Below are 11,920 nucleotides of genomic sequence, written 5' to 3'. Positions count from 1 at the left end.
ATGCTGAATGGGCGCCTTTTCCTTTCTTTTTCTCGGGTAGGTGCAAATGCTGTGCACGTGGCGATTTGGTACTACGGCTATGCCTGCTCAGGAGCGGGTCGCTGCAGGGAAAAAGTACACGCATTACGGACCAGTGACACTGACTAATGTTGCTTTCAATATGAGGGAATGACCGAGAAAGAAAAAAAAATGCTTCTTATGGCACTGCACTTCATGTTGATATTAACTACCCACTGGACCACTCATGTCTAACGGATGTCCAGTTATTTATTTATTTATTTATTTATTTATTTATTTATTTATTTATTTATTTATTTATTTGGTACCTGCATCGCCTTTCGGCATTACAGCAGGGGGGCACTTTCAGATTCAAAAAACAAGAAATCCTGTACTTAACGCGTGAAAAAGGGCTTCATTAGGTAGAACATTAACAATATGTGGCGGCAAAGCATTCCATTCGCGAACTGTTCGCAGAAAAAAACGAATAAAGGAGTACGTCACCTTTAAAAGGAAATTTGCAAAGCTTTAAATTGTGGTCCCTTCGCTTCGAGACGTAGAAAGGCGGCTTCAAATATTTTGTTCCGTCTATACCAGTCTTGGCATAGAAAATGTTATGTAAAAAAATTTTAATCTCAGATTTCTTCTTCGAGTTTTAAGTTCTGGCCACTGAAGATTCCTTTTGCTTTCTGAGATACTGAGTGTCCTGGAATACTGAGTGTCCTGAAAGATCCAAATGCCTGCGTCCCAAACGGGATTCCAGTGGGGCGAACAACGAATGTATTTTTTCGACGCACATTTCGTTTACTCCAGTGGATGCCCTGCAGATGATCATTATTGGTTTTGTGCAAGTTTCTGAATCTGACATCTTATATGGCATCAGTTCGATTCTTTACACACATTAACTACCGTTCGTTCTACCTACAAAGCATAAATAATGCTTTCATGAGACCTTTCGGGTGGCTGCAAAGGTACTACAGTCGGGTAAACCTCAAGAAGAAAAATAATATATGCTCTGCTGCCAGAGTGAACGTCGTAAGCATGATGCCTATACAGCTTTAAATCCCATAGGTTAAAAGAATTTATTCCTTTTTGGCCACGGGGGCAGCTTGCGTCCCTACATACGCGCCAGCCAACCCTCACTGATGGACCCTTATTCGCTTCGCTCTTGCGAAGACTCGTCGTTCCTGTCGGGCGAGTCCGGCACTTCGTCGTAGCTCTTGCTGTCCGTGCTGGTCGACTGCAGGGAACTGGACAAGTTGTTGGCCATCTGCGTCACCTGGAAGCGACGCAGCGCAAACGTTGAGGCTCCTCCTCACGTACAGAATGCGAGGATATTCACCGCCGGTTGTCATTAAAAGTTACACCGCAGACACCGCGACGAAGTCGATTCAAAGAGGAGCGCGTGACGCTTGGTTTTTATAGATTAGTAACGGTATAGAAAACGTCTTCCGCGGTGACGTCACGCGTCATAACATCTCATTTCTGGCATTAATCATTGCATATTATGACTATTCAGCTTGGTAAATCTATCATCCACAAATCCAGATGGACAACATTGAGATGAAAAAAGAGCCTACGTTTTTCTTTAAATAGATTTTTCTCTAGCCCAGAAGACTCCTCACTTCTAGCTACAAAAGCTACATTTAGGTCCCGCGTGGAGCTTTCCCGACATAAGGTTGAGCTAGGACTTAGCACGCTCGCACACGCACGCACGCACGCACGCTCTTTAGGCTGCGTTCGAGAACATTTAGACTGTTGCTCGTGCGAACATCGCTCGGCGCGTCGGAAGGAGCTAGCTTTTCCGTACTATTCTTCAGTGAGATTGGGAGGTGGGCGTCAGTGAACATTGCGTGCGCGCGCATGACATGCACTCATTACCTGCGGGTATGCACACTGTGAGTGGCGCACTCACCGCCGCGTCAATTTCGACTCCAGAGTTCTGCTGCTGCTTGAGGCACCGTTCTTCGAACTGTGCGAGCAGCCTGGCCGCAGCCTTGTGGTCGCCCAAGTCGTGCATCAGCACTGCGTAGTTCAGGCACACCAGGGGTTCCCTGCGTGAACAAAGGCGGGGGAAGCAGGGCGGAGTCAATCGTACTCGAATTAGTATGCTGTCGAAACATCTATACCTCACACTGGTGGCAGCTGCAGATATTACATGAACTTGAATTACGAAGGCAGGGGTGGAAAAAGAGACATTCTGAACGGTTGAGTGCGCAATCGCACTGGTTTACAGCAAAGTTTAACATCGTCTTTATTTTTTCTGTGTATGTCACCTCTACTGATGCTGAGTTTACCAGCTCAAACGTGTATTGGTGGTATTTCGGCGTAAGGAGCTAGTGTCGGCGTGCACGATTAGTTCTTTTCTCTCTTTTTTTGCTACAGTGATAGCTTCGAATTACATTTTCTCAATACGGCGGCGTTAACGTGAAGGTGGCCTAGCAAGGCACAAACTCTGTGACGGTGGCGGGTGAGGTGGTGCGGTGCGGTGTATAAGGATAGGTGCAGGTGGTGTAGGAGGAGACAAGCGGTGTAGGATGGAGAGTGAGAGCGCATGGTGGTCTGTCACTAGAGAATAAAGCACCATTTCATGTTGGCTGGTCAAGCTTAAGGCCTTGGTGCTGGGTTTGCGGCAGTCGGTTCGGCTCCAGCTAAGTGCTGGGAAAGGCCAAGTTGGCCAAGCACGGTATGTCTCGACGCAGCGGCGGCAGTAATCCGATGCGTTCGGTTAACCTCGGAGGAATACCGGGCTACATCGGCTTACGACGCATCTGCAGTGAAAGCTCGGCGTGTCCTGCTGAGCTCAGGAGCAGACAGGGAGACCAGTGCCTGCGGTGCATCAATTCTGTCCAGGTCTGACGTGCTCGGCTTACAGAAAAGCTACGCTTCTCTGGTCGTGACACGGCGGCGAGAACCCCGTGCGCTTGTTCAAGATCAGATAAGTGTTAGATTACGCCAGCTTGCGGCTACAGTTAGCAAAGCTGGCTCGGTGAAGCAGCACACTATAGAGTATTTGACGTGTCCGAGAACTAACCTCAATAGAACACAGAACTAGCCAGCTATAGCCTATCCACCTCATGAAGCGCAGGACGCAGCAAAAATTCTTGGAGTTTTGTTTTACTCTCAGTTTTGTGTATACAAGAGTGTCTCGTAAGGTAGCCTATAAAACTGACAGCAAGATGCAGTGACAGAGAGGCACTGCATGTTTCGGCACTGAGGAAATGGGAGCAAGGATGTAGCAAAACGCCAGTTGAAACGACGTACTCGTCCAGAGCCATGGCCCTTTCGTATGCCCGCTTCGCGTTGTCCGTGTCCTGGAGGTTCCGCAACGCAACTGCAAAACCCAATTAAAAACGTGCCCTTGTAACAAACATTCAGAAAAAAAACTTAATATTTATGTGTTACATTTGCACGAAATGAGTTTCTGAAGGGCGGAATCCTATAGCGAACGCTGCAGAGTAAACACTCGTTGTGTTTATATATATATATATATATATATATATATATATTCTTGTTCTCATTTGACAGCACACCAATGGAGAGACCGCCTGCATCCTGTCAATCATTAAAAGCAGAAAAACAAAATGTTACTCGAAATGAAATGCAAAAAAATGTTCTTGGCTGACATGTAGCTCATATATGCTGGACGAAAATGAAAAAAAAAAAGGAAGGAAGAGAGAAAGAAACCATAGTATTTCGCAGAAATCCTCGAGCGCACTGTCTAATCCCGGCGCAACAAGCACCTGGCGATTCGCCATGCCTCCACACAAGAAGCGAACTACTCAAAGTAAAGGCAGATATTAGTCGTTCTACAAATTTACATGCAGCGCTAGTCAAACACCAAACCCCGGAGACAAGCTCCGACTGTGCACACAGAACCGGACACAGCTAGCTCCCCGTGCTATATAATTTCCTCCTCCCGCAAATGCCGAGTCCGGTCCAGTCGACTCGACTTGAAGCACAGAATGTGTACAGTTCCCTGTAATCCGGACAGTTGCCACCACCGATCCAGTTGGCGCGCTTTTGAGCGGGCAGCCTCTTAGATGACACAGCGGTTTACGCCACCGGCACGAACAGAGAGCATGGAAGCTCCTCTGGTGAGTAGCGTACGCGATGCTTCGTGCTAAGCTGAAGGTAAAAATGTCCCTGAAGGATGTCGTACTTTTAAACGTGCATGTCCTTCATACAAGGCAAAAGAAACAAAAATTAGGCAGTGGCATAGCTCTGGTTAAGCCTGGATATACAAGCGAAAAGCTTCAGTTATGCTTGGTTTAGCGTCATGGCTGTCGCATTTCGCGCACAATGCACTGGGAGCACCACGATAACGGTGGAGGTGTTCGGCCGTCCACACACTGCCTCTACGGAGGCGGAAAAGGGGAGGGAAATCGGCGCGGTTAAAACTGCCCGCAGGAATGCGGAGTGGAGGGTTGCCGGCTGCGACGCGGGCAACACCGCAACACGCGGCTGCAACGAAAGGTGAAACGGTGGGCTAGGAGGCGAAGCGCGCAGTTGTAGCGACAGCGAGGAGGCGACGCACATGCCCAGTAGCACGTGGCTGCCCCGAAAGGTCGGGCGACGGAGTCGGCGGAGGCGACGGCTGCGGCAGCGGCGAGGAGCGACCACCTGCGCGGCGCGTGACGTCACTTGGTTTCGCGCGTGCGCATAACTCACCAGTTCGGCTCACGCGAAGCTCGGCTCTGACCCACGTAGTGAAGCTTTTCGCTTCAAAACATCTGTGGCTGCTATCATTTGACGCAGCATTCCATCGTGCGTTTTCTATTGCTATTCGCGCCTGAGCAGATGATCTCTATTTTTATTACGTTCCTAGTTCACATGAAGCTATAGCCGCCTGCAGTATAATTGTACTTAACGCCGCAGGGATGCCTGTCCGATCCCAAATGATGAATCCACGCATGGTGAGTTTGGAGGTCATTATAGCCGCAGTGGTGGCCTACTTGCGAGTAGCATGAAAAGCTGTCCGTGGCGGGGGTTGAAGTGGACGGCGGCGTTGAAGAAGTGGTAGGCGGACGCGTACTGCTCCATGGTCAGGTGCACCAGGCCCAGGTTGTGTAGGATCTGCCAGTCCATGGGGCTCAGGTAGTTGGCTCGCTTCAGGCAGCTGATAGCCTGTAACGCATGCTTCTTTACATTGAGTTAAGAACAACGCAGCGAGCTATGGATAGAAAAATGTTAGGTGTAAAGTTAAGAGATCGGAAGCGGGAGGAGTGGGTAAGGGAACAAACGCGGGTTAATGGCATCCTAGTCGAAATCATGAGGAAGAAAATGGGCTTGGGCAGGGCATGTAATGCGAAGGAATGATAACCGCTGGTTCTTAAGGGTAACGGAGTGAATTCCAAGAGAAGGCAAGCATACCAGGGGGCGACAGGAAGTTAGGTGGGCGGATGAGATTAAGAAATTTGCGGGAATATGGTGGCCGCAGCTGGCAAAGGGCAGGGTTAACTGAAGAGACATGGTAGAGGCCTTTGATCTGCAGTGGGCGTAGTCAGGCTGATGATGAGGATGATGATGTAGCATGGCGTGCGCCGCTTTGCTCTTTGGCTCTGACATTGCCAAGGGTCACGCCCTGTTTAAGAAAAATACATTTTTTTTGTGCTGCGTAATTCAAATAAGAAAAATAAAATAGTCATCTGTTAACTGAAACTTGAGTAGGCGCTGACGATTTTCTGGTGCTCTGTAGCAAAGAGTCAAAGACAACATCACCGCATGGGTGCCGCTGGCTAACAAGGCAGGAAGACTTCCGGCATCAAAAATGAAGGCTTCTGATGAAACGTGTTTTAAACGAAAGGACGCCGACATTAATGCATGCAAGCAATGGAAAGAGAACACGTATATCTGGTGGTAACGTACATAATCTCGCAAGTTATAATTGTGTTCACCTTTAATAAAACATAACAACGAAGGTACCTATAGCGCAGCTTGCCAAAGTATCTGCCTAGTTTCAAATAAGGCACAATCCGCTCCCTTCTTTGCAGCACCAGAAGAAAATATGTAACATGTCGTCACGAGCGAGTGAGAGAAGGACAAACAGCGCGCTTACCGCGACGTACTTCTTCTTGCCAAAGAAGCACATGCCGACATTGTTCCAGAGCGCGGGGCTTTCGTCGGGCACCGAGGCGACAGCGCGGTACTTGGTCAGCGCCACGTCGTAGTCACCGTATGTCTGCATGATGCTACCGGCGGCCAGCACAGCCGGTGCGTAGCTCGGGTCGCTGGCCAGGGCGGCGCCCAGCCGCTCGAACGCCTTCGGGTACATGTTGCACTGTGGACGGCAAATACGTGAGCACTGCTGGCCGGAGGCGAAGCCATGATGCCATTTTACGAGACCAGCCGCAGCACAAACACCGTTTCAGCATTCATTATATTTCAGCAATCGTTTCAGCCCCGAGTGGAATGGCAGGTGACAGTCCTAGGCAGCGGTAGCCTGATGAGCGCGGGACGCGGCGGCGGCATTTTTGTGTGAAAACGAAATGCGAGTACTGGTTGCCGAACTCCCAACTAGCCCATTATTAGACACCCTTGAGGGGCAAATGATGTGTATAATTTTATTTTACAGAGAATTGGGCACAAACCGTACGCTGACTAACCGAAAAACAAAGCACCAAGAAGTCCACGAAAGCGAGGGCTGTTTTTCTTCCATTTATTTTTGCTCCGCGCCACAACGCCTTTTCACGTCGTTTTCTGTGGAAGTCGACATCTCTCAACGTTTCTTCCTCCGGCTGTTTTTGGATTCATCGCTACACAAACGACTCAGTCCTCCTTATAAGGACGACAAGAGGCTATCTTTTATCACTCTCCTATGAATCCTATGAGCTTATAGCATAATGCCTCAGTTCTGTCGGTGGAAACAGTTACTGCGCCTTCCCTTTCCTCATAACGACTTGATATTATTACTACTATTATTGTGCTACTGGCAGCATAACAGCATCGCACTCATGCTGCTTTCCGCATTCAAGTACATTGCAAGGGCATAGCACGACGTATACCCCGTCCGCAGCTGTGGTTTGCTGAAGCGCTGATGAACACTCTGAAAGCTCAGGCTACAAATCACACATATACTTTCGAAAGTTCAAAGCGAAACAACTGCCGCCTAGTTCAGTTGGTAGAGCATCGCACGCGACATATGTGGAGATCGTCTGTACACTCTAAACACAGTAACCTATAAAGTAACTTTTGGACGTGAGTAACTTTTGTCACAAAGGTTACAATTGATGTTTTTTTATGTTTTCATTACGTTTTCTTTATTTTTGTGGAGCCCAAAGGTTACAACGGCCAGAAGTCAACCGTTTCAAAGGTTACGGTGAAAAAATTGCCAAGTAACCTTTGCGCAGTAACTTTTGGTCAGCACGGTAACCTATATGCGTCGTCAAGCCAGGAGATATGTACATATAGAGGACGTATGCTGCTTTACGTGCGGGAATGTGCTTTTCGGATGCAATGGGGCTGCGGTTTCGACCGCAAAGGAGATGCTTTAATATGCCGGAGACATCAACGTAAGCTATCGCATGAGACCGATACTGCTGTTTTGGGTCGCAGCCACATTGAATCGCGCGTTATCAGATATCTGTCTTCACATTTACCAAAGGAGGCTGCGAATGCAATGCAAATTCAGTATTTTGCGGCTGAATATATATGAGAACACATCTTGAATGTTCGATTCCTATCCATGAGCTTTGCAAAGAAACCCAACGTGCTACTTCTCTAAGCATGGTCTGTACCGATTTTATTGCGCGAATAAACGTCAATAAACAAATATTTCAAATTGCATGTAATTTCTCGATGACTCAGATAGAGCCTATTTCTCATCTTCCTCGAACCGATACGCGATAACAACGGTCGCAATTAAGATAAAAAAGTAGACATATGGAAGGGCAGCACCTGGGAAGGAGACAGCGGACGTAACCGCATTTGCAGGCCACCGAGTGCGCGATTCGACTTCCCTTCATGTGGCTCTCTGCATACGCCTCCAATGTATCATTTCAGGTGGCAAATATGTATCACAAATCAAAACATAATGCGCTCACGGTACGAACGGCGGCGCCTATAAGAAACGACTAATTTGCAAAGAACTACTCAAAATATGGCATGACGGCCGCTCCAGTATGCGTGAGACGCGCATGCGCAGACGGCCGGCGCTTCACCCAATGAAAAGCGGCGCTTCTGTTTCAAAACGCTTGGCATCGTTGCACGCCGGCAGGCACGCCAGCAAGTCTGGACGGCGAGAAGGCTCGGACGTTGCAGCGTTGCGGAGGCTGCTTTGTTCTTGGAACCGAGAGTTGGAACTGTTCGTGAACCACGCCGTCTTTTGGTGGCGTTTCTGCAGTGGTTTGTTTGGGGTAATGTCGCTAAGCAGCAGGGACCTGTGGGGTACGCTGCGCGGCAGCTGCAACGAACCTCAATGTGACTGTATTGTGTGCTCGGCGGACAGCTCCGCGCCCAGCGCTATTCTTTGCGACTACTGCAATCACGTTCCAGGGGTTCATGGAAGAATAACGGACTTGGGTGAGTGTCCTTTTTTTAGAGCGCAGCTCTTTGGCGTCCGTTCCTGGGTTTCGCGTCGTCGTCGGCGTTGTCGTCGGCTTCGTAACCAGCTCCGCCCCCCTTTCATCCCCCCAGCGCTAGCAGCGACCGACTGATACCGCTGGATGCCGCTGACGCCGCTAGAGAGTTAAGATAACGTGACTGCATAGAACACCGTCGCCGCCATGCAGAAAGAGGAGGAAAGGGTCCCCCCCCCCCCCCTGTTCTTGTGTGGCGGATAGGGTGCTCTTCAGTTGCCGACGCGCCGATTATTTCACGTAGGCCCCGGCACGTCGACGAATACGTGACCACCTTCCCACGGCTAGACCTGGTTCTTAGCGCTGCGGAAGCGAGGGTATCATATTGTTTGTGTCGGCATCGGCGGCGTTGTCCCTGAAACCAACTCCGCAGCTGGGGTTGACTCACTATCGAAAAGGTGAAACAGCTTATTTGCTGGGCTCAAATTTCGCATTAGGAAGTAACGTAATCGTCGGTAATTTTTTTTTACCATATGCACAGTAACGACCTGCGAAGTCATTTATTTCATGCTTGTCAACGTGCGTATTTTCTTTGTTTGCCAAAGCAGCTTCATTTCTAAGCCTCGTTGAGTGCACGTCGAAGCGAAATCTGGTTCAGTAGTTTGAGTGCCTCATTCACCTATTGCGCGGGGTTTCGTGCCAATAAGTTTGGTTATCCAGAATATTGGTTTTAGACTATTGTTGCCGTACGTCATTTGGGGTCGTCAGGTGCGATAATGCGGGGGAAATCCAGCGCTAATTCTTGATCGTTTGCATGCGTGTGCGCGCGTTTTTTTTTTTTTGTATACGTACAAGAGAGCACGCTTAAAACGCACGCCGGTACTTTTTTAATTAAGGATGCGATTTGGGCGAGTTGGTATCGTAAGCTATCTTATGACGCAATTCCACATCAGCGCTATACTCTCGTCGAGGCGGCGGCAGTCGTCTCCTCGAGTCGAGTAGCGATCACGTGAATCTGGCTCGGTGCGCCGGTCGGTCCCAGTGCCTACCGCATTGCATGCCTATCCTCTTTCCTCTCTTCCCGGCGCCGTCTGGATGACGTTTGTGTTTGTGATGGTTGTTTTTCGCGAGTGCGCCGCGTCGACTCATCAGCGTTGGCGACGGGAAGCGCAGCGCAGGGTGTGTGGTGCGCGAGCGATCTGAGCTGACGTGCGTAAGACAGTGTGAGCCCTATTGAAGTGCGCTAACAAGAATTAGGTTGTAACTGCAATATATCCGTTTTTTATTCTCACAAATTTGTGTTAGCGACGAGTGTTCTTACTCGCTCCCCCTCCCGTTTTGCTCATTTTTTTGATTGATTGATTGTAAAACATTTTATTCGCCGGGAAGAGCTTGGCAAGAGGTCGCGTTAAGTGGTCGAGAGTACATAGCCCTCGACGACTTTGTCAGCCCACTCCACCGCCAAAACTTGCGTTCTGGGGTCAGAGCTAGCCAGCACGGTCTCCCACCGCTCGAGAGAAGGAGCTGTAACTATAGATCACCCGGAGGTGGCTCTATTTTGCAGTCCCACAGGATGTGATCGTAGGTAGCACGTTGGCCACAGTGTTTGCAGTTTGGGTTGTAAAGATCTGGATAAATGTGCGCGAGGAGTGATGGGGTGCGTATCGATCTCGTCTGTAGACGACGCCACGTAACCTCTTGTTCTTTAGTAAGTCTTTTGTCTGGAGGGGGGAAAATTCTCCTCTCTAATTTAAAATGATTGGTGAGATCATGATATGTGATCATTGAGTCATTCGTGAAATTCAGGGAGCCAGACTCATCCACTGCCCGGTCGACGAAACCTCGGGCTTTATTGTGGGCTGCCTCGTTCCCCGGATTCCCCGAATGGGCTGGGACCCATCAATTCGGAATAATTTGATGAGAATTTGGTTGCGTTAAGGATTCTAAGGGAGGTGTTTGTAATTCGCCCTTTAGCGAAATTATTGATACCCATTTTGGAATCGCTGAGGATGATGCTCCCTTGGGTATGTGCTAGGCGAGGGCTATAGCCGCCTCTTCTGCCGTTTCAGAGGATTTCGTTTTGATTGTCGCCGAGACGATGTGGTCACCATTCTCGTTCACAACCACAATTGCAAAGGCATTGGTATTTTTGTATTCTGCCGCATCTACATAAAGTGTTGCAGCGCACTGTCTGTATTTCTTATGTAAGGCTTTGGCTCGTGCTTGTCTTCTACCCTCATGGTGTAAGGGGTGCATGTTTTTGGGGAGTGGTTTGATTAGTAGGGCCGTCCTATAGTCGCGGGGTAAGTCTACTTTAGCATCGTTATTCGTAGGTTGAAAGTTAATTCCGAGCCTGGTAAGAATACTCCTGCCAGTTCTGGAATTGGCTAATCGCGCTGTTTGAGCTATTAAATGGGCTTCTTTCAGTTCATTGTAGGTGTTACGTATTCCTAACCTCATAAGCCTTTCGGTTGAGGCATTTAGTGGGAGTCCTAACGCAGCCTTATAGGCCTGCCGTATCATGCTATCCAATTTGTCCTTTTCTGCTTTCGAAAATTTGAGATAAGGGGTGGCATAGAGTATCCTGCTTAGCGCAAAGGCCTGCACTAGGCGGCATAAATCTCTTTCCCTCACCCCTTGTCTGCGGCTAGCTATGCGGCGGATTAATCGCGCCGTCGCTTCTACCGTGCGTTTTAGCTTAGTGAGTGTGTCAGTATTCTTTCCATTTGTTTGTAAATACAACCCCAGTATTCTCATGGTCTGTACCTCTGTGACAGATCGTCCATTAACATAGACGTTTATTTGCGGGGGGGATGTCGTGGTACGCCTACCTCTTTGTTTACGACGGATCACGAAGAGTTCAGATTTTTGCTCAGAACAAGTGAGGCCGGATTCCCATGCGCATGCCTCAATGATGTCCACTGCTGCTTGGAGTGTGTCTTCTATGTAGCCTTCGCATCCTTTGGTTACCCAAAGTGTGATGTCATCTGCATAGAACGTGTGATGTAGGTCTGGTATTTGTGCCAGTTTGGTATTTGTGCTCATCTCTAACAGTATTGATTCATATATTGAAAACAGCGCGGGAAAACGAGACGATGTGTTGTGTCTTTCTTTGCTCGTCTCGTTTTCCCGCGCTATTTTCACTATGAAGCGGTACTTTTGTTTTGAATCTGAATTTTGGAACTTTGCACGTCGTTTCATTGATTATCAATTGATCGGTGCGCCCTACGATTTCGGCAATACAAATGGGCTCATTAAAAAATTGGCTGTGGTTTGACCAATGGCCATCCTGAGTGAACTGCGGAAGCAACAGCGCAGCAATCGCAGCAGCGGCGCTGCGATGCGGTAGGCACTGCGGTGTTCTTTGTATACCATGTTTCACTCTGGTGAGAATATCAGCCATGCTT

General features: G+C 48.8%; 1 protein-coding gene across 1 annotated transcript in view; it reads right to left on the bottom strand.

Annotated features, from left to right (window-relative positions):
- Positions 1-1,060: 1,060 nt before the first annotated feature.
- Positions 1,061-11,920, bottom strand: part of BBS4 (Bardet-Biedl syndrome 4) — a 33,668-nt gene continuing 22,808 nt past the window's right edge. Inside the window, exons 8-12 of the mRNA XM_089580552.1 lie at positions 6,056-6,277; positions 4,953-5,124; positions 3,262-3,331; positions 1,913-2,051; positions 1,061-1,276 (exon numbers count right to left, since the gene is read on the bottom strand). Of these exons, the coding sequence (XP_089436678.1) occupies positions 1,151-1,276; positions 1,913-2,051; positions 3,262-3,331; positions 4,953-5,124; positions 6,056-6,277 (729 nt within the window). The 3' untranslated portion in view covers positions 1,061-1,150. The remainder of the gene's footprint in view (positions 1,277-1,912; positions 2,052-3,261; positions 3,332-4,952; positions 5,125-6,055; positions 6,278-11,920) is intronic.

The sequence above is a fragment of the Amblyomma mixtum genome, chromosome 3 (genome assembly GCF_055824585.1).
Source record: "Amblyomma mixtum isolate Tamu chromosome 3, ASM5582458v1, whole genome shotgun sequence".
Classification (NCBI taxonomy): Eukaryota; Metazoa; Arthropoda; class Arachnida; order Ixodida; family Ixodidae; genus Amblyomma; species Amblyomma mixtum.
Note: the sequence above shows the minus strand (reverse complement) of the source record. Positions and strands in the feature narration are given on the sequence as shown.